Source organism: Vombatus ursinus, unplaced genomic scaffold (assembly GCF_900497805.2).
Source record: "Vombatus ursinus unplaced genomic scaffold, bare-nosed wombat genome assembly UNPS02014818.1, whole genome shotgun sequence".
In the NCBI taxonomy this organism is placed as follows: domain Eukaryota; kingdom Metazoa; phylum Chordata; class Mammalia; order Diprotodontia; family Vombatidae; genus Vombatus; species Vombatus ursinus.
In genome coordinates this window covers 25587037-25613729 of record NW_020954596.1, presented here as the reverse complement: position 1 = coordinate 25613729, position 26693 = coordinate 25587037, and the positions used below count along the sequence as shown (strand labels likewise).

Genomic DNA, 26693 nt, shown 5'->3' with positions numbered 1-26693 from the left:
CTGGCTTCAGACACTTCCTAGCTGTGTAGACCCTGGGCAAGTCACATAACATTGTTTGCCTCAGTTTCCTCATCTGCAAAATGAGATGGAGAAGGAAATGGCAAACCACTCCAATATCTTTGCCAAGAAAACCACCCAAAATGGGGTCACAAGGAATCAGACGTGACTGAAAAACAACTGAACACCTTTCTGTCCTCCATCGTGATCTTTTCTTCCTTGGCATCTGTGACTACTGAATCCTGCTTGTCCTCTTGTGCAGGCACATTTATCAAATTCATAGATGATACAAAGTTGACAGGGACCATGACTTCTCCCATTGGATGGTACAAGTCATGCCTCACTGAGACTCAGGTTGGACAAGAGGCCACAACTAAGAAGATGAAATTCTAATAGAGATCAAATATTTCACTTGATTTTAAAAATTATCATTTCAATTCCCAAAGAGTCATGATGGAAAATGCTATCCACATCCAGAGAAAGAACTATGGAGTCTGAATGCAGATTGAAACATATTATTTTCACTTTTCTTTTCTTTTCTTTTTTTTATTTTTCATGGCTTTTCCCTTTTGTTTTGTTTCTTCTTTCAGAACGTGGCTAATGTGAATATATATTTATGTGATTACACGTGTATAACCTGTATCAGAATGCTTGCTGTCTTGGGAAGAAGGGGTGGGAGGGAAGGAGGGAGAAAAAATTTGGAACTGAAAATCTTATAAAAATGAATTTTGAAAACTATCTTTATATGTAATTGGAAAAAATAAAATACTATTTACAAAAAAAAGTGATTTTATTAACTGTGGACTAGTGGAGACCTGGGTGAAAACAGTTCATTTAAAAAATACTTGCACCTTTAATTCACAAAAGTTGGTCTCCCTGGTTCCAAAACCACTCTAATCCATCCTCGAATCATATCGAATTGATCTTAAAAAAGTCTGATCATGTCAAATGTCCCCACCCCCATTCAGTAAATTCCAGTGTCTCCTTCTTGCCCTCAAAAATCAAATATACAATTCCATGTTTGGCTTTTATAATCTTTCATAAACTAGCCCCTTCTTACCTTCCCATTCTTCTTCTGCATCATTCCCCTCCACATACTCTGTGATGCAATGACACTGCCATTTTTACTGTTCTCTGCACGAGACACTCCATCTCCTAACTCTGCATTTGTTCAGGCTCTTTCCTGTACCTTGAATTCTCTCCCTCTTCATCTCCTCCTGGCTTCTCTGGCTTCCTTCAAGTCCTGCCTTCTGCAAGGACCCTTTTCTGATCCTGTCTAATGCTAAGGCGGGCAGCTAGATGGCACAGTGAGTAGAGTGCCAGGAATGGAATCAGGAAGACTCATCTTCCTCAGTTCAAATCTGGCCTCAGACACTTACTAGCTGTGTGACCCTGAGCAAGTCACTTAACCCCATTTGTCTCAGTTTCCTCATCTATAAAATGAACTGCAGAAAGAAATGGCAAACCACTCCAGAATCTTTGCCAAGAAAACCGAAAATTGAGTCATGGAGAGTCGAACATGATTGAAAAACGAATGAACAACAACAAAAATGTTAGTGCCTTCCCTCTAAGATTAGCTCCAAATGCTCATGTCTAGATCAATCATGTTAATACATAGTTTTTTTTCATGTTGTCTCCCCCATTAGACTGTGAACTGCTTAAGAGAATGGGCTATTTTGCCTCTCTTTAGATCCTCTGTGCTTAGCAACATTGTAGGCACCTAGTAAATATTTATTGACTGACTGACTGATTGACTTGACACAGGTTTCATATGTTTTAGCAATGTGATGTGGCTACCAGTAGAACTAATTCAATCTTTGTATTACTAAAAGAGTGGAAGCCAAAATAAGGGAGGAGATATTTCCCTCTACTCTGTGTTCATCAACCAGAATATTGTATTTATTTTTCATACTAGCTATGTGGTCTTGGGCAAGACATTAAACTTCTCTGACCCTTAGTCTCTTCATCTCTAAAACATGAGAATAATAATAGCCTTTACCCCACAAGGTTCTGAAGATCAAATGAAACAATAAATGTAAGATACTTTGCAAATTTTAAAACATTATATGGTTATGTATTATAGAATATATTTATACATATTATATTCCAAGTATTTAAATAATGTATTTTAAATACACAAATATATTATAAAATATTATATATTATAAACTCTATTTTAAAAACATTATATATTATATTTATGTTATGACCCATTCTCTTTCATTATCCTCAATGACTATTCTGTCTTTCCATCCTGAAATTTCCATTCCAAAATGTCAAATGTTTTCATTACTTGGCACACTTTTGAAAGAACACTGACAAATTGGAGTGTGTCGTGAGAAAGGAGGTCAGGAGAGAGAAGGATTCCAAGCCACATCCCATGAGGAATGGCTGAAAGAATTGAGGAGGTCAGCTCCAGTGGAATGTTAGTTCCTAGAGCATACGGACTGGTGCATCCCTATCACTTAGCAAAGTGCCTTGCACAGAATAGATGTTTAATGAGTTTATGTTGAGATGAGCTAGAGGATAGAAAATGTAAGGAGGGTGATAATAGATTTCTTCAAATCCTTGAGGAATAAGCAAAACAGAAATTCTAATTGTCATGGGTAACTCCAGCAAGGACAGCTAAGATCAATGGGTAAAAGTTTGAATCAAACACATTTTGGCTCAACATAGGGAAGAATGAAAATCCCTCAAATTTCTACTCGTTGACATCTTTCCTTTTCTTCCTGGTTCAGCTAAGGTACCACCACCTTCTTAAAGCTCTCTCTGATGCTCCCTGGCTCTAAGACATCTCTCTGTCTTCAGATCTCATTTGCCGCATTTCCCTCCTTCTCACATGTATTTATTTGTGTATATCTTAGCCTCTTTGACTAGACTTCCTCCTTCTTAAGCACAGGGAATTTTCCTTGTTTCACCTTTGTATTTCAGTTACCTATCACAAGCCATCTTTCCAAGTGGGTGCTTAATAAGTATTTAATTAATTCTAGGAATTAGGGCTGCCCCAAAATGTAATAGACTGGTGAGATCTTCTAGTGAGATCTCTGGTACTGGCACATTTAAGTAAGAGACAAATGACTATGATAGACATGTTGTGAAGGGGATTCCTTTACTGGATAGAAGGGTAGTATGAGACATCAGGGTACAATGGAAAAGAGCCCTAAAATCAGAGAGAGGAGACTTGGGTTTGAATCTTGGCTTAACCCTTGCTATATATGTGACCTCTACTAATTCACTTAACCTCTCTGTACCTCAGTTTCCTCCTCTGTAAAATTGTCAGGGGAGAAAGAAGGGGCATGGAACTGTGGACTAGATAACATTTATTTCAGCTGGAAAACAATGGTAATGTATTTTGACTTCAAATACTCCTTTCTGCTGACTAAAGAGATACACCAGCAAAACCATGTTAAGTTATCCCTAAAATGAGACTGATACCTTGTGTCAATATCTTTTTGCATCATATCCATCTTCAAAGAATAAAAAAAAAATCTTACAGGATAAAATGATTTTTTCCTTTTTCAGTGGATTCCTATTGTCTTTCTCCTGGACCAGTTCTGGAGTTAAGTTGCTAGTGACTGTGTGGAGAATTCCACCTAGCAGTTGAATTAGCAGCTCAAGTCTAATTGGAGTAGATCCTTGGCGTTCTGCAAGCACTCTCATGTGTATTCTTTATTCTGTCAGGTTTTGTTGGCTCGCATCTTTTACTAGATCTGTATTCACAGGGAGGGTGTGTAAAAATTAAGAGCTTCTACTGTAGCATATTATCCTGCATTTCACTACTTCTTTTTCCTCAGTACTGTGATGTTCCATGAAGTTCCATGTTCCATGTTCCATATAGGCATATCCATGGATCGGTCAGTGATGAAACATTAACATACAGGGTGTCCCAAGTTTTAAACTTGAGTAGATATGTAAGGCTGTATCTGTATAAAGTCACAAAAGTCAATGTTAATACAACACCTGACAGTTTATAGATAATTTTCCTTAATTTATAACCTTGTAATTTACGTGGCACAAATATTACTACCCCTATTTTACATATTAAGAACATGAAATTGAGAGGTTAAGTGACTTGCTTAGAATTCCAGGGTCCCAGAATCAGTAAGTGACAGAGATGGGTAGAAACCCAGTTCTGATAATGAGTTTACAGCACTACACTGTATATTTCTAGTATTTTTTAAAGCATATTGTTCCTAACATATAGTTTTTGTTTTGTTGAAATGTACTCTTTCAGTGTGTGGGAAATTTCATTTCACAGGAATTCTGAGCCTTATTTCTAGCCTCCTCTACTATCAGTTAATTAATTGGTCAATCAAAGAGATTGATAGGAATTTGATCTTTAAGAATGTGGATTAGCATAAAATCCTGAAATTGAAAGCAATCCCTACCCAGTGGCATGCTCTATCTTTTGGCTAGTTTTGCTAGCCCACTTTTTGGATATGATATGGTATTTTGATGCATTGGGAAGGAAACTAGAGTACATTACTACTTAAAGCACACCCTTTGATTTGAGGGAAACACTGAGAGCTAATAGGAGAACGTGTAATTTACTGTCTTGGTAAGTCGACTTGTTAGAGTTCCTGTTATGATGAAAATAAGCATGTGCTACACCAAAAAAAAATGTAATTCAGCTAGTAATGGAGGAAACCCAGCAGGAGACAGAATCATAGAAGGTTGGAGTTGGTAGAGCATAGGATGCCAGTGCACAGAGGCAGTTTAGATGTACCTCAGTCTAACCCTTACCCCCTATTCATTTACTCAGATCAAGAGACCAAAGAGCTTAAAAAGCAAGTAGCACATGCACAGAGCTAGTTCTGGCCCCCTCAGAGGCCATAGAGTTCAAACTCTCATTTTACAGATGAGAAAATTGATGTCCAAGGAAGCTAAATGATTTGCCTAAGGTCACACAGGTTGTAAGTATCAGAGGCAGGATCTGAACCTTTGTCCTTTGACTCTCAGATATGTGCTTATTCTATTACTGTTGCCTCCTGTACTACCTAGAAAAGACTGGGCCATCTCCGGTATCCTGATGAATATCTGGCCACTAGACCCAGATGTCTCTGGAGGAGAAAGTGAGGCTGGAGACTTTGCACAGCTCTCCCTCACTCAAATCAAAGTCAATTGCAAGTCATGTCATCAACTCCCTGATGTCATGGTTCTCTTTGAGAATGAAGGACAAATATAACCTAGGAAAGAACCAGCGCTTAATAAATTGTTATGTTTTTCCAACACAAAGCCTCATCTCTGGTTCTTAGTCTAACAATTAGCTACAACTAGAGGCTGGACTGAGTTACAAGAGGAAAAATAAAATCAGGGGAATGTGGAATTTGACAAGCAACGCCTATTTAAACATTGCACTCAGGCTCCGTGGATACAAAGGTAAAATAAGTTTCTACTTCCAAAGATATTATGCTGTATACTAGGTTGTTATCACGCTGCCCTGCCTCTCAAGATCTTCTTCTCACCTCCTGCAAAACCATGACAGAAGCCATCAGGTGGGGAAAAGGCCTAAAATTCTTTTTACCATTTCATGATATGAATATCATGGTCCTCTGTTAGAGTGGGGGAAATTCCAGAATTTTGAGTGCAATGTGAGTTTTTAATCCCAAGAATCTGTTGATGGATATTTTGTTTCTGTTTTTTTAGGCAACTGGGGTTAAGTGACTTGCCCAGGGACACACAGCTAGTAAGTGTCAAGTGTTTGTTTTGAGGCCAGATTTGAAATCAGGGCCTCCTAACTCCAGGACTGGTGCTCTATCCAGTGCGCCACCTCGCTGCCCCAAAACCCGCAGCAGGATATTGTTGTTCTCATTATATCAAGCACTATAGCATTGCAGAAATCCACAATCACTTACAAGACTTTGGCCTAACAACCCATAAAAACAAGTACATAAGGAATACCTGTTATTCTGACTACCATGTAGGTGTAGATGGATAGCCCACAAAGCTATATTGGAGGATCTGTAACTGCACGCAGACAGAACCAGGCCCAGAATTAAGTAGGAGGAAGAGAGAGGGTTGGATTGTATTTGGTAAATTTCACTGTGCTCTTAGGGGCTTTAAGCTTCTCTCTGAAGCAAAAGCTCAGCTTTTTAACATCCATATTTTTCTGAGATGCTTTGCAACTGTAAGTCATGGAATACCACAATCTTTGAAGAAGTGAAATTGCATCTACCCCAAGAACGATGCTGGGCAGGGACTGGGCTGTAGTGTATCAGCAATGCAGACTCGCATAGTAGAACCAATCTAAAAGGTCTCGTGAGAGAGATATGATAAGGAAAGGAAGTCGTTTTGTCATGTCATGAGAGCCAGGGGGAATTGATGGTCAGTCTGAGTACCCCATTGATATCCATACAACATCATACAAGATTTTGACAAAGGAGTGTTCCACACTGGATGGATTCTCCTGTAGAGGATTTATGGGAAGACATGAACAATAGCTGTAAAGAATGAGAGGGCCTGGATGGTTTGTACTTGCACTATTAAAAGGAATACCCACGTTGATGAGCTCGAAAATCCATTGAAATCCAAATTCAGTTCTAGGAGCCTATTGGGATCATGGGTCATAGATGTAAAACTGGAAGGGACCTCATAGGCCATATAGTTTAAACTCTCATCTTACAGATGAGAAAATTGATGTCCAAGGAAGCTAAATCATTTGCCTAGAGTCCCACAGGTTGTAGGGGTCAGAGACAGGATTTAAACCTTGGACCTTTTACTCCTGAGTCAATGCTTATCCTATTGTTGTCTGCTGTGCTACCTTGCACATAACAGCTGCTTAATAAATAATTGGTTTTATTACTTAATTCTTTCTATCTCTTCATCAGAACCATTTCAATAAATGGGCCAAAATAGCATGGCTGCTTGGAAGGATTGGAAGGAATAGGAAGATGTCATGTATGTAATATTGAATAAAATGCTGGGAAAAAGTAAGAAATACTAGGTACATTTAAGAACACTGTTCAGAAAGTAGTGAAGTTGTAATTGTATTTCAATACTTTGAGAATCCATAATTTTATTGGTTTGAGTATTCCCTCCTCCCACTTAGATTGCAGCTTACATGGTTCCTTTGTAATTTTTTTTTGCTAGTTGCTACTGAAAAAAAAAGTCACTCTCCAGCCAGCTTGCTGGTGATAAGTGTCTCAAAACTTTTTAATTGTTAAAATCTAAAAGTATTCAAGATAAAAGTATTAAGATAAACTGCCCACACACTTTATGAGAAATTGTACTAGCATAGTGTATCCATGTCCTTTGACAGATTTTTGCCATCATGTAAATTATATTACATCTATGAACAACAAATAGAGAATATCTGGGATTTGGATTGGTTTTGATTTTATATACATATCCGTAAGGCTGAATAGAACAATAGAAAATGTAGAGAGAGCAGGAAAATGCATTTCTGAAATGGTTTACTCAACTATGCATTCATTCTATTAATTTCATGTTAAAGTCAACTTAGGGATCCTGCCTCCTTTCATTGGTATCTTCTGAGAAATAATTTTTGTATAAGCCCAGCTAACTGACATGTATAAATCAGGATAAAAAAAAAGCAAGAATACAATGAGTGCATATGTAAAAGGCCAGTCAGCGTCATGAGTAGATGACCTGATGATTTTCTTGGACCATAAGAGACAAAACAAGTCACCTTTCCTCTCCTGACCTTACTTTCTGATTTGTCCATCCATTCTTTCCACTTTGACCTGTTTAAGTTTATTTTAATAAAAACGTATTTTTCAAGAAATAGATGATTTATGTTACAGTTCACTCTTTGGATGGGGGTGTATTTGTGCCATGTGACAGGGAGGTTGCCATGGTAATTTCTCATTATTGTTGAATAGAAAAATAATTACTCTGGCAAAATCCCACGTAACCTGTCAGTGCATAAGTTAAAGATGCCTAGGGGCAGCCTTGACTCCGGGATCCTATTTGGAGGGGGAAACACAAAGTGTCCTTATGAGGGAAGAAATTGGGAGGGGAGGAAAATGCTTTTGTGGATTTTTAATATAATTAAGATTCTCTTCTGCTATTTGACTGACACCATTCTTTTGAAAGGATTTGCAATTGGGCTGTCAATGGGCCTAGGTTCACCTGTGAGGAGGAACAAAAAGATTTAATCATAGGACCAAATATAGGACTTGCGTTGAGTGAGTGCATTTCAGTGGTCTTTTTGTCTAATGAAAATATATGGGAATTGTTGCATCCACCTCCCTTGCCTCTGTTCAGACCAATTTAAATTCAGTTTTATTTACCTGGAGGTTACTTTATGCAGTTGTTCTTTTTCAACCCTTTCTCACCTGAGCTTTGGGTAAAAGAATACAATTATTGTTTATTAACATTCAATGAATTCATGTTTTAATAAGCTAAGTATATTTGTGTTTATCCCTCATTAGATGCTAAACTTCATGAGGGACAAGACCAAGCCTCATCTCTTATCTTGACATTGAACCTTCCCCATTACCTAGCTTCATGCTCTGCATGCTTTACATGTTTGTTCAATGAAGAGGTAGGTGGATAAATTTAAATATATGTGTATGTGCTTGTTATCTACCAAGCCACTATAAAAATTCAACAATGATTTTTTTACTCTTTTTTTGAGAAAAAATATTTCAGACTAGAAATATTACATGTCTTATATCAAGATAGATTCATTTGCCTACTTTTTTTTTGACTCCCAAGGCATCATTCTATTCTTTGAGTCATGTTACAGTGCAATAAAGAGTCCTATGACTTTTCACCCCTTAGGTTACCTTGCGTTAATCTTTAATCATTGAATTTAATAGCTTAAAAGGAATTTAGTCCAACCTCCTCGTTATATGGTTGAGAATCTTGTTGCTGCAAATGGTGAAGTGACTTGCCCTGGGTCACACAGTTACCGGCAACATTCAGAACGGGAACCTGATTCATGCTTTTCCCAGTACATCATGATGTGTCTCACAAACACAGCAAACTGCATTATTTTGGTTAAAAGAGCTATAGTATTAAATCCTAAGATCATAGATTTACAGCTAAAGGAACCTTGTGTTCAGATATTCACATGCCCTACATTAGAGAGAAGAGAAAGATGAGTCCGAGGGACCTTAAGTGCCTTGTCTAAGGTTCTTTGGCACTAAGTAATTCAGCAAGGATTCAAAGCCAGGTCCGGAAGGAGGTTTTCTCTCTCTCTCTCTCTCTCTCTCCCTCCCTCCTCTCTCTCTGTCTCCCTCCTTCCTTCCCTCCTCTCTCTCTATCTCCCTCCTCTCTCTCTTCTCTTTCTGTCTGGTGTGTGTCTCTTTCTGTCTCTTCTCTATCTCTCCTAGGTGTTTCCCTCTTCTCAGTCTATCTGTTTAATCCACCTATCTTATCTTTCTATCTATAGTCATCTATAAAATGAAGAGATTGGATTATATGACCCCTTAGGGCCCTTCTAGCTGTAATATAGATTCTATGGATCTCTGATTTCTCAACTTTAAATGGCCAAATTTGTACTCCTCTAATTCTGTTAATGGTACCACTTGTTTCTAGGCACCAAAACTCAAAAACTTGGAACTATCCTTAATTTTTTTTCCTCTTTCCTTCACCCTCTGACATCCAATTTCCTGTCAGATCTCTAATTTCCTCTCTCACTACAAGTGCTCCAATCTTCAATCTCTTCTCACTTAGGCAATTGTGATGTCCTTCTAAGTAATCTCCTGGCCTCCTGTCTATCCCTTCTCCAATCTAGCTCTCACACTACTGCCTGAGAAAATCTGATATATTTATGTATATCTGATATATTTATGTATACACACACATTTGTCACAGAACCACCTATACCTCAATGAGTAACCACTGAAGATTTTGGAATAGGAGAGAAATTACTGTGAGTATAGAGTAAAGACTTGATGGGTGAACACATGTGTATATATACACACATGCATATATGCGTATACACACATATATACTTCTTAACCTAGCATTCAATATTCAAGACCTCCTAGTATTCAAAGCCATCTACATTCTGACTCTGACTTGCCTTTTAAACTTTTTATTGTGCTATTCCTCATTATATAGTCTACATTCCAACTAAATTTGACCACTATCTGTTCCTCTACCTTATCCTGACTTTCCCTGTCTATGCCTTTAATCATGTCATTCCCTATACCTAACATATTCTCCCCATCCCCATTTGAAGTCTCCTTTCCTTTGGGACCTAGCTCAAATGCCCCTTCTTTCATGAAATCTTTCTTGATGTGCCCCAATCAATGTGCTTTTACTGTCCAAAAATTTCTGATTACTTTGTCCAGACATCTCCTTTCTTCTTTCTCTTCTTTTTTAATACTATCCCTTATATAATTTCTACCGTCCTGTGCATCATAATTATTTGCCTACATCTCTTCGAATCCCTACCACATTAGATTGTAAGCTCCTTTAAGACTATAGTCTGCATCATATCTATTTTCATATCCCCAGAAACTAGCATAGGGCCTTATACACATACAGTAGGCAATTAATAAATGCTTGTTTAAATTTTTGCTAAACAAATACTGCCTGGAGTCAAAGCAGGATTTAGAAAAAAAAAGTTGTAGCATCTGCTCTAGAAAGGTACTATAAAGTATTCTTATACAAATGCTTAAAAATGTGAACACCACAGCTTTGTTTAGAAAAAGGGATAGATTTAAGGGGATCCATGGACTTGGAGAGGAAAAAAATTACATCTTTATTTCAACATAATTGGAAGCTTTTGTAATGTATATTTTCTTTTATGCATTTAAAACTAGTATTCCAGTAAGGGATACATAGACTTCATCAGATTACCCAAAGGGTCCATCAGACACACACACGCGCACACACACACACACACACACACACACATACACACGTGCACGCACACACACTTAAGAACCCTTGCATCAGAAGAATGAGAAGAGTACTCCCCGCCCCACTCCCCAACCAAATAACTAAATGTAATGATAACATTGTAATTCAGTAGGCAAATGACATCAAGAAAGCATTTTAAATTATTTTTTGACTATCACACTTGTCTGTATTTTTGGCAATCCGTTGATAAATCCATGGTCAGAGAGAAGCAGGGATAGTGGTGGAGATCTGCCCTACTTTGGGATTTTTCTAAACTCAATCCATCATTAGTAGAGATGATAACATGACTATTTCTGTGGCTATTCTACCTGCCAACTATAACAACACATGCTTGGGTCCACAGCTATGACCATTCTTTACTGTCCAGGTGCTTCCGGGAAATATTTTAGCTCTTTCAAGATGTGAGCAAGTTTGTGTGGCTCTAATGGAAAGATGTCCAAATGGTCAATTGTGATGTGATCTCTATACTAATTCCCACCATTATTCCTTCGTCTGTGGTTTGCAGAGGTTCCCAGCAGGGAGGGAAATGTGGGCAGCAGTCTGGAATGAGCTCTCTGTTGACTGTGTAGTTAAGTAGCACAGTAGATAAAGTGCTGGGCTTGAAGTCAGGAAGACCTGAGTTTAAATCCTGTCTTAGACAAGATTACTAGCCATCTGATCCCGGCAAATCATTTAACCTCTTTCTGTCTCAGTTTGCTCATCTATAAAATCAGGTTAGACTTGATTAACTCTAAGGACCCTGTCAGTTCTGTATTTATGATTCTGTGACTTCCTCTCTTAAGTCCTTTCTCCCATGCTTTTCCACCTGTTGATAGTAGACTGACTTTATAAAAGCCAGGGGTAGCTTTTCAGCAGAGAATGCCCAACCTCTCTTCCCAATGCTTTTTTTCTACTATCTTCACTGTCTCTTCCCATTGATTCTATCAAACTGGACTATATCACCTGCCTTAGTAATGGCAGCAGTGATTGAGAATTTCACGATCTCTTCATTTCTCAAATCAAGTGTCAGTTGAGTTTAGCAAAATGAGAAAAGCAGCCCACTCTTGAATGATATGAGCTAACTTGGACACACTTCAGGAGATGGTGGATGATAGAAAGGCCTGACTTGCTATGGTCCATTGAGTCACAAACAGTCAGACAGTAATGAGTGAGTGAACAACAACTTGAATGGTATTGCTCTGCAATATCTTCAGAGAATTCTGTTTCCATTTTGATTTTCTGATCCCTGAGTCTTGCCACTAATTTGTCTACTAGGAGTACTTAATGTTCTTTATGTAGGGCACTGCCATCTCCTGTTCTCAAGGCAGATGGGCTTGAAGATGGAAAAACCTGAGTATTTGATCATCTGCAACTCCTATATATCTAGACACTCAAGCAATGAGCTTCTACTACACCGGGCTGTTTGATTTGCTGCCAAAAGATTGTTTACTTGGTCCAATTGAGACTTTTTATCTCATTTCAGCTCTCTAGCATCTTTATTATGCAGATTAGAAACACACAAAACAACTTCACTGATCCCAGGAACAATAATAAATATACAAGTAGAAACAAGGGATGTTCAAAGTGCAGCTTTATTGTTAAGAAGAACCACATGGTGGGGGTGGGGTATCAAAAAGACTAGAAAGGAGATAGTTGTACCCAATTGGATTTTTTTCTTTTGCATTTGTAAGAAATGTAGATAACTGATTTGTAATGGAAAAATACTGTATTTTGAAAGAATGATTGCCCCATCAAACACATAACTAGACCCCAGAGAGGCAGTGCAGTATAATGGAAAGAATCTACAGTCTGGAGAGCCTGGGTTCAAATCCTACCCCCTGACACTAGTGGTGACCTTGAACAAATCATTTAACTTCTCTGAATATCAGTTTCCCAAACTATAAAATAAGGATAACAGTAGCTACTTGACTATTATGAGGATTAAATGTGGCAATTTATCTCGTTTTACCATCAGAACAAATGAGTGAATAAAGCATTTATTAAATGCTTACTATGTGTAAAGCACTGTGCTAATCTCTGAGTATACAGATAAAAAAGTAAGTCCCTGCTTTCAAAGGGTTCACATTCTAATGGAGGGGGGAGAGGAGAATGGAAATATTTAGGACACAGGCTCTGTGACATATCTAACATCACACAACTGGTAACACAGGCCTTCTAACTACAAATCCAGTACTTTTTTCATCAAAGGAGGAAGCACTTATTAAATTTCTACTATGTGCCAGGCATTGTGTTGGATACTGTATAAACAAAGACAACAACAAACCTAGCCCATGAGGAGCTTATATTTTACTGGAGTAGGCAAATGTGCTAATATAGTTTATATGTGAAATACATAAAAATAAATTGAAAGTGATTTTTTAGCAGAGGAAGTTCTAGCAATTTGGGGAATCGGGACAAATATTTTACAGGAGATAAATCTTGAGATGAGGATTCAAAGAAGCTAAAAGTTCAGAGAAGTGATTATGAGGAGTTTGAGTGTTCCAGATATGGGGAACAGTCTGGACAGACACACAGAATATCATCTCTGGGGAACATGGGATAACCTAACTGGGTTGGAATATGGAATGTGGGTAGGAGAACAATGTATAATAAAGTCTGGAGCCAGACTGTGAAGGGATTTAAATTCTAGACAGAAGAGTTTCTAGTTCATTTTAGAGGCAGTAAGGAGCTGCTGATGTTTCATGACCAGAGGTGTGACATGGGAAGCCCTGTGCTTTAGGGAAATCATTGGGCATCTGTGTAGAGCATGAATTAGAGAGACTACAAGCAGAGAGATCAATTAAAGGGCTATTGTAGTCATCTAGAGAGGAGGTTAGGAGCGTTTGAACTAGAGAGAAGAGTTGTGGAGTGGAAAAAAGGAGACCTATGTAAGAGGTGTTGGGAAAGTAGAATCAAAAAACTTGGTAGAAAGATAGTATCAAAAATGGTAAATGGTAAATTGAGGGCCTGACAAATATATTTGTCCCCATGCTTTTAGCCACCCAGACCCTCAACTTAGCATTCACCCTCAACTCTTCATTCCCATTCAACCCTTGTATCCAATCAGTGGCCAAGTCTTTTTGATTCTACCTTGACAACACCGCTCACATAGGTCCCTGTTTCTCCACTCCAAACACATGCAAGTTAAAAGGAGGGAGAGGATTATGGGCAAGACAATGAACTCTCTGATTTGAACATGCTGACTTTGAGATCTCCATAGTGTGTCTAGGTAAAGATAACCAGTTGGCAGTTAGGCTGTGGAACCGGAACTCAGGGGAAAGATGAGGGCTTTATGTGTTGATATGAGATCATAAGACTAAAGTATAAAAACCCAGGCAATCTTGGGGGAAGATAATTTTGAACTTGGTAGCAACTGCCTAGGTGGGCCAGCTTTGTGTAGGAGTAAGGTTATTTAATCTGTTCCTGCCTTGTGGTATCTTCACTTAGAGATTCTGAAGAAAGACAGAGAGAAAGAGAAAGAGAGACAGAAAAGAAGGAAAGAAAGAGGAAGGAAGGGAAAGAAAGAAAAAAGAAGAAAGAAGGAAATAAGGAGAAAAGAGAAAGAGAGAGGGGGAGGGATAAAGAGAAGGAATGAGGAAGATCATAAGATCTAGGATTTTTCATAGACCCCTGGGGCCCATAGAATGACCTGTAAGTAAGACAGCTGTTTGTGCAGATGGGTTGTTTGTTGTTTGTAAGTCTGGGACTGCTTTCAGTCTGATATAAAGCTCTACAGGAAGGAAAGGGTAGATTGTATATAGATTCAATCATTTTTTCCTGGGTGGTTTTGTTTTTAACATATTTCTTCAGGAAAATAACCGTACTAATTGGGAAGGTGCCAAAAGAAAGAAGTTTCCACTTGTCCAAGTTTGTTCTGTTTTTGAAGAAGATGACTACATAAATCTTTGGTGGCCCTTTTTTTATTGTTCTTTCCTGGGCTCAAGACTCATTCCTGAGGCTTGCCAGGGACAGCAGCTTTATGCTGCCATAAGAACAACAAGTTAATAGGGAAGAGGGAGGCCTGTGGTTCTCACAAGTGGTCCTGAGAAATGGAGGCTGTTATCCAGAGAGCTGGCCTCCCTTGAATAATTCTTCTTTAAAAAATAAATCCCTGCAGCACTGGAATCTGTGGAGGATCATCCCCTCAACATATGGCCCCAAACCAAGCTCTCACAGGGAAAGAGTCCAACATGGTACTCAAGAATTTGAGGAAATAAGGGTCTGCCATTTGGATGAAGGAGTGGTATTGAATTGCTCCTTAAGTCATGAGGCTTCTTTACAACATTCCTGGCTCACTCTCATAGGATAGCGCATATGTCCCTATGAAGACATGCAATAGTTCATAGGCAGTGCTCAACTAGAATAGGACTCAGCATACTTTCTGGCTAACTAAATGAGATACTACTACTACTACTGCTACTACTACCACCACCACGACTACTACCACTACCACTACCATTACCATTTATGTAGTGCCTGCTATGTGCCAGACATTGTGCTAAGCATTTTACAAATATTATCTCATTTGATATGCACAACAACCGTGGGAAGTAAGCACTATTATTATCTCCATTTTACAATTGAGTAAATTGAGGCAAACAGATGTTATAACTTGTCCAGGGTTACACAGCAAGTAAATATCTGAGGTGGGATTTGAACTCGAGTCTTCCATTACTCCAGGTCCAGCTTCACCACCCAAATGCCTCTAATTCAGCTGTTTTGTTGTTTTTGTTGTACAGTTGTTTTTTCAGTCACGTCTGATGCTTTGTGACCCTATTTGGCATTTTCTTGGCAAAGATACCGGAGTGGTTTACTATTTCCTTCTCCAGCTCATTTTACAGATGAGGAAACTGAAGCAAACAAGGTTAAGTGACTTGCCTGGGGTCACAAAGCTAGTAAACGTCTGAGGCCAGATTTGAACTCAGGAAGTTGAGTCTTCCTGAGTCTAGCACTCTATCCACTGCACCACTTAGCTGCCCCAATACAGCTGCTACCTATCCCCAGACAAATCTCCTTTCTGTGAATGCCCAATATTCTATTTACTTATCCTATTTTCAACAAACACATTCCAGTAATAACCAGTATAATTTCCTATCAAGTCCACTCTTTTCCACAAAGTCATGAAAATGTTAGATTACAGGCATATATAGCCACATCTATGAATACATGCAACCAGTGTCTTTCCTAGGCACGTTTAATATTCAGTCCTACAGGCATCTATCCACTGAGTACCTTCTCTGTCAAGGCACTAGATTAGGCTATGCATGGATGGGATCCATAGAGGAAGACAAGTCCTGGTGCTATAGAACTGACAAACTGATAGAAGAGATAACATTTATACGAGTACCTATAACTTAAGGTACAACATTAAATATCAACAGGAAGGGGAAAGGAATAAGCATTTATTAAGTGTGTACTATATGCTAGGCACTGTACTAAGTTCTTTAAAATATCTCATTTGATCCTCACAGCAACCCTGGGAGATAGGGACAATTATTATCCCCATTCTACAGTTGAGGAAACTGAGGCAGACAGAGGTAAATGAGCTGCCCAGGGTCACCAGCTAGTAAGTGCCTGAAGCCAGATTTGAACTCTGCTCTTCTTGACTCCAGGCCCAACCCTCATTCCACCTAGTTGTCTCAAGGACAAGAAGTTATAGAGGGGTTGTGATGAAAAGGACCAAGTATTTAGATATGAGAACAGCTGCTCACAGACAGAACAATCCAGGAAGTTTTCAATGAAAGAATAAACACATAGATGTCTACCTATCTGTTATTAAATAACTTATTAAAAACACTAGCCAGGGGGCCATTTTATAGTTTCCCCTCACCAAAATGGATTCTCAAAACAGTAAAGAGAGAAAAATACATTAAATAGGTTTCTTCATTAGTAGAAATGATTTGTGTTAAAAGTTAGTTAAGAATTTACTTTGTGTCTGTAATAAGTATGTTGAATGCCAATAAATGCATCCTCAATAATTAATTTTCTTTTAATTTATATTAACTAGCTTATAGAATAAGAAATTGATCCTGATTTGAGCAATTGATTTAGAGTGATCAAATGTACAACCTCACCTTCAGAACTACCCGCACATCTCTGCTATTTAATAAATAAATGGAGACTGGGATTTCTTTCTTCTTTTTGAGAAGTTTTCTTTTTTCAGTTCTACCCTGCTAAATTCATGACCACTCTCTTTCCAGGACAGTGACAACCTCTGGTGGGATGCCTTTGCAACAGAGTTTTTTGAAGACGATGCCACATTAACCCTTTCATTTTGCTTGGAAGATGGACCAAAGCGATACAGTAAGAAAGAAGTTTATATTTTCTAATGTTGTCCCTTTTGCTTCCCTAACTTCCTCCTGTAAGAAAAACCACAGGGGTTTTGAAAGAGTCAAACAGGGCTGACAGCCTGACAATAATGCCTCCACTTCTGACAGTGTACTCAATTCCCATCAAGCCATTGTAAGATGAAACAGTGCTCCAAGCCTGCCTTGAGAAATCTCTTTAGAGGTTTAGGATATTTGGGTACTTCCATATTTGAAGAGCTAGTAAAAAATAAAGACATGAGCAACACTATGATAAGTTAAAACTACATTGGTCTTGTTTCTATCCATCCCTTCTCAGTGACCCTGCCTATTCTCCTTGACCGCTCATACTTTGAGCCCAATGCTCTGAATCAGAAAGACCCTTTTTTTTTGTCTTGAAAGTGACTGATTGACTCTGTATCACTCACATGTTTCTAATTCCATTTTATCAATTATCTCAGGTATTTATTTGACAAGTGTTATCTTTTTTTTCTGGGGGAGGAAAAAAAAACAAAGCTACTTTGAACAGGCATTTTTGGATTAGTGTTGACAGAATTATAGCTTCTTTCTTTTCAAGCAAGTGATAACTCGGTAAAGATCCCCAAATTACAGCCTGGAGCCCCATAGGTAACAGCTGATCTGTCCTGATTAGGTTGAGTCAACTTGTCAGACATCAGATTTGCTAGTTGTGTTATCAGTCTGGAAGGCAGAGATACATCAGCACCAAAGCAATTAATGTCCGGTTAGATCAGAGGGAGTTGTGTTTCCAGAAAACAGTACTACATATAAAGAATTTGTCAAAGGGTAAAACACCCAGTCTGTCACGAACACAATGATAATGGCTGAGCTCTCTCTGCTGTGAATGGGGCAGGATCAGACTAGTATAATTTGGTAATTCACAGTAATACTGCTGATAAACATGATGGAAAGATCAAATTACAGTCAAGTGTATTGTAAAGCCACTAGTGAATGAGGGTTCTTTTTTGTGACCTTTATACAATTTAATGTTACAGCGCATTAATCTTGGTGGCCATCAGAACCATCAAAATAAATTTCCTATCATGTATTATTAATTGTGGGGCTTTGTTTTTGTCTGTTTTTGTTCAGTTCTGTGGTTTTATTTGTAGAGAGAACATCCCATGTGTCTGTGTTGATGCAGATCACCAACTTCTTTGATATTTGTGGTTTTAGAAAGTTATCCAAGGCTCAGAGGGGTTCAGTGACTTGCCCATGGTCACACAGTTAATTTATGTCAGAGGTAAGATGTGAACTTAGGTCTGCCTGATTCTAAGACTACCCCTCCAATAACAAAAATATCAGTGATGGGTCCAATAAAAAATCATTATTTAATGACTCACATTTGTATAGCACTTCAAAATTTTTGAAATGCTTTTCACATATTATCTTCTTTGATCCTCACTAACAGCTTAATGAAATAGATATTATCCCCATTTTCCAGACAAGGAAATGGGAGATTAGAGAGGGTAAAGAATGTGCTTAAAGTTTCACAGCTAGTAAATATCTAAGTAATCTTCCCTTACTATCAAGTATAGTAAAATGTTATGTGTTGCTATTATCATCATCATCATCACCATCATGATCATTATCATTGTCATTGTCATCTTCATAGTGTATAGAGAGCTGGCCTCAAAACTGAGAAGACTTGGGTTCACTCCTGTCTCTGATACATATTGGTTATGTGACTCCAGGCATGTTCTAAGTAATCCTCTAAGATGCTAAGTTACAGAGAAAATGCCAACTTATACTGGTAGAATCACTCGGGAGTTTCCTAATGCTAATGAAAGATGCATCATTTCACAGTGTTGCTATTGTGGTACTTTAGAGGTTGTAACTTTATGTTTAACGTGGGGATTCTTACTCTTTTTTGTATCCTGGACTCCTTCGGCAGTTTGGTGAATCCTGAGCACCCCTTCCCAGAATAATGTTTTTAAATAATTGATGGAAATGCTAGGATTCAGTTAGAGGTTACTACAAAAGGAGCTGTATTTTTCCTCATCCAAATTCATGGACTCCCTGAAATCTATCCATGAATCTCCATGGACTCCAAGTTAAAAACCTCTGATTTAGACATCTCTACAATGTCTAACCCTTATGGGGTTTGGGAGGCATTTCAAATGAGCCCTGAATGTGACTAAGACAGACAAAGGTTACAATTCTATGTCAGAACCCTGGACATGCCCGGTGGTCAGGGCTTAATAGTTGGAACCACTTCACTACTGAGTGGCCATTGGCTAAAGCTCACTAGGGAAGACACATCCCTGTCTCTAGAAGTCCATAGGCTGCCTCTGGTAGGTGAGGTTGGAATGGGCAGTGGCCTCACAAGTCCCATTTTTAAGTGGTCTCTGGGAGATAAATGAGACCTGCAGTCTTAGCAATTACTGTACCCTAAAAAGGTTTCCTGATCAATGGTGAATAATTTCAAACGAAGCAATAATCCGTCCTTTGAGATTTCTTCTGAGGCATACACACGGCTAACTTTGAGTCATCTTTGTTTATGCTTCTCTGCTCTGTTAGAGAACCCATCAGGGTCTGCGTAATAAAGGAGAATTAGAGCAGGAAACATCATAATAAACCAGGTTCTCCTCTTCACCCTCCTCCTTCTCTCTCCCCTCCTCCCCTACCCCCATCATTCAGTTTTGGGGATAAAACATGTTCATTGACTGTTTAAGATCATATATCCTTGTTAAAGAGTCAATGCTAGACTATCATCCATTGTTGCCCAGGTTTCTTTGTTTCTCGGAGCCAAAATATTTCCAGAACAGAGGAGAGAAACAAGAATGATTGACAGCCCATAGCTGAGCCTCATCAGCTGCTGTGCTGACAGCCTGGTGATGCGCACACTGGGCTGGTGTGGTGGGGAGTGACAGCTGATTGACAGCCCCAGACTGTGGAGACAGCAAAGATGAAGCATGCTCAGTAAGAAGAACGTGCAGGGTTTATGCAGCACTGCAGACAGTAAGAGCCAGAACATTAACCCATTCGAAATCCAGTGCCATCGTAGAAATGGTAAGAGAGTCAACCGCCTGTCACTGACCTAGAAACGGAAGCTTGTCTACCTTGTCTGCTAATTAGCTGAGAGCTTTGTATTTATGACAGAAAAGGATTGTGGCGAGGAATATAAGGCTCTGTTATTATATTTGTAACTATAACAAATGACCCAAATTATATTGCTGCTAGGCAGTAACGAACGCTCCAGATGAGGCTTAGTGAGACTATACCAGAAAAGGTTTGACTTGTGACTTCAGGCGTTTGGGTCACCAAATGTCACTTTTGTCCACCTGGAAACCTCTGGACAATTATGGGTTTATCAGAAACTGAAACAAATTGATCCACATGCCCTTAGAGGAATGTCCAGTGTGGTCTCATTAATTTATTGGGGTAACTTTCTGAATAATTCTCTTTTATTGGATGATCTGTTCTTTAAAAAGCAAAATCACGCCGGTACAGTGATTTTTGGCAATGATTAAGTCTTGGAGGAATATTGCTGCTTTCCTTCAGACAGCTCGCACATACTGATTTTACAATTTATCCCCATCCATAATCAAAATAGCTCCTCTTCCCTCTATCATTCCCCTGCAACTTACCCACAACAGGATAAGGAAGTAGGGGAGAAAGGGAAAAAATGTAGTGTCTCCACACTCCTACACATACCCACACACACACACACACACAAACAAACAAATTCATCCCTTTGTCCTTCAAAAGCTGATGATGTGACTGACTGCTGTGCTCACCTGGATAATTCTCCTATGTGATCGTCATTACTCTGTCACCGCTGAGTCTGGAATGCCCTTCAGAAATCATCTAGTCCTGTCTCCTTACAATGAAGAAAAGGAAACTGAGGTCCCTTTGATAATAGAGTGACTTGAAGCCTGTTGTATGTGTTTTCTCCATCTATGAGAATGTGAGCCCCTTAAGGGTAAGATCTCTGGTACTTTTCTCTTTGTCTCACCTGCACTTAGCCCAGTGCCTAGCACGCAGCAAGAACTTGATGAGTGCTTTTCCATTCATTGGTGTTTTGTTGACCAAAGTTACAAATGATAATAGGTAGCAACGTCAAGATTCAAGTCTAGGTTCTCTGGCTCTCTCTCGGGTCTTTTGTTTTTGTTGTTGTTATTGTAGTGTTCCCTCTGTTGAATTGCATTAGAGTTGTATCCCCAGCAGCCAGAGTTGCTGCCTGCTCTAGGGAAGCCTGCCTCCCTTGGAATCAGACAAAGCCTGTTTCTGGGAGAAAACAGAAAGAGGATAGGACCTAGCTCAGGCCCAGCTCCATCTGGGACAGGTAGAATCATATAAGTCAAGTACCAGAAAGGAATTAAAGGTGATCTATTCCAACTCCATAATTTTAGAGAGGGGGAAGTTCTGGTTCAGAAAATGAAGTATGTTATCAAAAGTCACAGAGCTACTAAGTGGCAGAAGCATAGATCTGACCAATGTCTCCTGACTCCCAGGCAAGTGTTCTTTCTATCTCACTTTGCTGAACAAAAAGGCAAAAAGGGATTTATTCATTCGCACATTTCCTGTGAGTTAAGTAAAAATCATTCTCATTTATTGTTTACTTTTATATTTTTGGGGGGGAGTAGAGTAATTTATTTTTCAAAATATATATTTATTGCTGTCTTGTTTCTTATATTATCATAATTATTCCCAATATCCTTCCCTCTCCACCTCCCAGAGAGCCATCCCATATGACAAAGAATATTTGTAAAGGGGGGAGGGATCTGCACAATTGATCAATATATTGAAAAAGTCAAAAAGGTACAATGTGTTTTTTCACTTTATTTTTAATCTTTTATTTTTAAAATAAACATTTATATTTATTTGCCTGACAACCCCATTTTACACAAAAGGAAATTGAGTCAGGATGGCTAAGGACGTAGCTAAGACTACCATGTTCATGCATATAGTTAATGGCAAGCCTTCTTCCAATTATAGGCTCAGTGAGTGATCTTTTTTTTTATCCCAGAGGAGTAGGAAATTCTTCATAGAGACAATGTAGATAAAACACTTTGCAAACCTTAAAATGCTACGTAAATGTCAGTTATCATTAATATTGTTATTTTTTATCATTCAAAAGGTAAAGTGTTCTTCCTTATCCTTGTCTTTAGAACACAAGCATCTTAAAAGTGTAGCCTATATTCCTTAATCATTACCCTTCCTGAAAATCACTACTTAAGCTAGAAACAACTTCTTGTTACCTTGGGGAGCATAGCCTGTATCAGAGCCCAGAACTCATTCTTCTGCGTGGCCCTATTCTCTTGTTCAAATGAAATGTTTGGGTCCTTATTCATTCCAGTTTTGTGGTATTGCTAGTGAGTAATGCATGTAGAAAGGTCATCCATGGCCCAGCCCAGGATGGAGTTGGCAGATATTTCAAATGCTCGCCCCGGTTCCTGTGTATTTTAGAAACTATTGGCTTGACAAATATTATTGAGTGCTTGCTATATGCCTTCTGCTCTGCAAACAGTGGTAGGGAGTGAGCAAGCAGCCTATGATACAGTCCTAATTGGCTGAGCCTCCACATCTCTCTGAGTGGCAGTTGTGGTAGATACACTGTACTTTGGGGATGATCCCTTCCATCTTGTCCCTCCTGGAGTCCCAGCTGTAGAGGTCCTAATTATCAATATCTATCAAATGAGATAATATTTGTAAAGTGTTTAGCACAGTGCCTGGCACACGTAAGTACCTAATAAATGCCTGCTCTCTTCAGTCCCCTTCAAAATGTCCCTCGGTATCCATCAGGAAGTAAGAAGCAGAGAAGGAAGTGGGAAGGCCATTGAAAAGTTCTGTTGAGAGTCTGTTATTCAAGAAAATAGGTGATTAAATTCCTTGCAGGAAAAAAGTATCCTCTAACTTAAAAAAAAAAGTGATTATCCTTTCCTTCAACTGCCACTTGTTTTAAGTGGTTGACCAGCTATGCCTACTTTTGTAACCTGTGGTGATCCGTTTATCCATCATGCATCATGAAGTCAACTACTTGTTTGAAGCTAGTTAAATTGAGGAAGGTCTTCCCTTTGCTTTTGTGAGTAATGGATCTAATTTGCAATTGGTGACTCCCAGGAATTATGTCTTGGGGAGATTGCTATTTCTTACACTCTTCTAAAACATTGCCCAGAAAGCACACTGACAGTACCCCCAGTACCTTCATAGCCGTACTAACTAAAGACCCCCCTGTCATTTTTCTGGAGTTGCTAAGAAGAAAATTTCATCTGCCAGAAGGCAATAAGCTTAAAGCAGTTTGGGGGAGCATGATCTCTCTCTTGCTTCCGTTCTTTTCCTCTGTCCCAATTATCAAGCGTCATTAGATATTTTGAAGAAGAACAAATCAGTATGTCTTAGGGATCCACTTAACATTTTATTTGTCCCTTTTTATGTTTTCTTTTCCCATATCCCCCTTTAAATTAGCTCTCACAGTAATACGAGGCTTACTAAATTCTTCAGTTTTGCTTCCTAATATGTGTTTTTATGTATTGTGTGTATGGGTCTATCCCCCTAAGGTAGAGATATTGCACACACCACAGAAGCCTCCATTATCTCTGGTGACTGTTTTTCCCTAACCTTTTATTGGCTGTCTTCACATAGCTGGGTTGTTATTGTGGTTGCTGTAAAGGCATTCTGAAAGCATTTTTTTCCCTTTTCCTTTCCATTTTTTTCCATATTGCATCATATGATCTTTAAAATACACAGGAAAAAGTGCAGTTTGCTAATAAATAAAACATGTCTCAGTACCCATTTTGATGCTCCCATCTTCCATTGCAAGACTGTAGCCCTCCTGAAAAGTCTTATACAATGGAAATGCAAAGGAACATGCTAGCAAAGTAGCCCATTTTGTTGTTATCAAGGCCCTTTGAATTGACCATTTATAGATTATCATGCTTGGTGTTTTAGGTCTGAGGTATAGGCAACAGGTTAGCTGAAAGTGTTGGTAGATTTCTGACACTTTGTGTTGGAGGGGGAAGTAAAAAAGCAATGTCACTCTAAGGTATGAGATTTCCACGTTTCTTTCTTATGCTTCAGGCTCAGTTTATATTTACTGAGGTCAGAACTCAGATATTTGTGTTTTTTCTGAATAATTCTCCTCCTTCTGATAAGATTGGTGACTATTCAGCACTGAAATGTGTCTCTGCATGGGCACCTGGCATTAGCACATGTTGTAAAGGTTGGGGCCCAGCTCATCTGGCACATCTTAGTGGAGCCATACTGTTTCTGGTATACATACTGAATGTGTCTGAGCATTTCAGTCATCCAGAGAATAACTTCCATGACCTAACTTGGAATTTGGTAGTCAAGACCGCTGCCCTCGACCGATCTAGGCTATAGATGGAAGGACAGGTTGAGTTTCATAATCATCTAGGTAAACCCTCATCTCATTGAGAAGAGAATCATAGTCACAGGATGTTAAGGGTAGAAGGGGCCCTAGAACATAGAACATGCAGTCTTAGAGGTAGAAGGGGCATTCCTTAGAACATAGAATGTCAGAACTGTAGTAGACCTTAAAACATTGAATGTCAGAGCTAGAAGAGATTTTGCTTAGAATGTAGAACACAAAATCTTCAATTTCAAGAAAGGGCCTTAAAAGGATCCAAGATAGCAGAATAAAAGCAGTGACTTGCTTGGGCTCTCCCCCAAACCCCTCCAGATACCTATAAAAATGGCTCTAAATAAATTCTAAAGCAGCAGAACCCACAAAAAGACAAAGTGAAACAAATTTCTAGCCCAAGACAAACTGGATGGTTGATCAGAAAGGTATATTGCACTGGGCGGGGAGAGGAGCGCAGTTTGGCATGGGCATGCAGGCCTCAGTGAACCTGAAGCAGGCCTCAGAGGGCTGAATCGAAGGCAACTGTGGTGGTTTCCAGAACTCTCAACCCAGGAACACCAAAGGCAACTTAGAAGGTCAGCGGGAAAAGTGTGTGTCTGCAGTGAGAGAGAGAAGCACTGTGTTCTCAACTCCATTACCCAAGCCCACAGACTGAGGGGGAATTTAGTGGCTGATCAGAGGAGGATTGCAGGGATCTCTCAGATGGTGCAGGATTCTCTTGCTTTGCCTGTGCTTGGATCTGGGTCACAGTTCTGAGTGGTGATCCTGGGGGGAGGAGAAACACTGGCATGGTGGAGCTTACAGTGGTGGTGGAGAGTTCCTCACAGTTCCAAGACAGAAAAGAGTGCTTGTGGTCACTCATAGACCAGAGCACAGGCCAGGAAAGGAGTAAACACCTTGCCCTTGATCATAGCACTTTGGAAGAACTGAAAATTTACAGGTCCCTAGAAGTACCTCTGAAAACAGCCGCACAAAACCCATGAAGCTTGGGACAGCATATTCTCCACACTGGAAACAGACTCCTACCTTAACAAAAAGTTTATAACTCAAGTAATTGGCTAGGATCATGTGCAAGCAGTGCAAAAAGAGTCAGACTATACTATCTTACTTTGGTGACAAAGAAGATCAAAACATACAACCAGAAGAAGACAACAAAGTCAAAGCTCCTACATCCAAAGCCTCCAAGAAAAATATGAATTGGTCCCAGGCCATAGAAGAGTTCAAAAAGGATTTTGAAAAGCAAGTAAGAGAAATAGAGGAAAAACTGAGAGTGATGCTAAAGGAGACCCCCCAAAAAATACTGAAGAAAATAACACCTTAAAAAATAGCCTAACCCAAATGGCAAAAGAGGTCCAAAAAGCCAATGAGGAGAAGAATGCCCTAAAAAGCAAAATTGGCCAAATGGAAAAGGAAGTCCAAAAGATGACTGAAGAAAATACTTCCTTAAAAAATTAGAATAGAGCAATTGGAAGCTAGTGACTTTATGAGAAATCAAGACACTGTAAAACAAATCCAAAAGACTGAATAATTAGAAAACAATGTGAAATATCTCATTGAAAAAACAACTGACCTGGAAAATAGATCCAGGAGAGAGAATTTAAAAATTATTGGACTATCTGAAAGCCATGATCAAAAAAAGAGCCTAGACATCATCTTTCATGAAATGATCAAGGAAAACTGCCCTGATATTTTAGAACCAGAGGGTAAAATAGAAATGGAAAGAATCCACCAATCATTGCCTTGAAGAGATCCCCAAAGGAAAACTCCTAGGAGTATTGTAGCCAAATTCCATAATTCCCAGGTCAAAGAGAAAATATTGCAAGTAGCCAGAAAGAAACAATTCAAGTATTGTGGAAACACAATCAGGATAACACAAGATTTAGCAGCTTCTGCATTAAGGGACTGTAGGGCATGGAATATAATATTCCAGAAGGCAAAGGAGATAGATAACCAAGAATCACCTACCCAACAAAACTGAGTATAATCCTTCAGGGTAAAAAGTGGTCATTCAGTGAAATAGGGGACTTTCAAGCATTCTTGATGAAAAGACCAAAGCCGAATAGAAAATTTGACTTTCCAATACAAGACTCAAGTGAAACATAGAAGAGGTAAACAGGAAAGAGAAATCATAAGAGACTTATTAAGGTTGCATCGTTTACATTCCTGCATGGAAAGATGATATTTGTAACTCATGAGTCCTTTGTCAGTATTAGGGTAGTGGGAGGGAAAAA

General features: G+C 39.0%; 1 protein-coding gene across 11 annotated transcripts in view; it reads left to right on the top strand.

The window, feature by feature from the left end:
* Window positions 1–26693, top strand: part of LDB2 (LIM domain binding 2) — a 411762-nt gene that overhangs the window by 124489 nt on the left and 260580 nt on the right. For all 11 annotated transcript variants that reach the window (XM_027836666.1, XM_027836665.1, XM_027836664.1 and 8 more), the window contains one exon: window positions 17016–17118. In XM_027836666.1, coding sequence (XP_027692467.1) covers window positions 17016–17118 — 103 coding nt within the window. The remainder of the gene's footprint in view (window positions 1–17015; window positions 17119–26693) is intronic.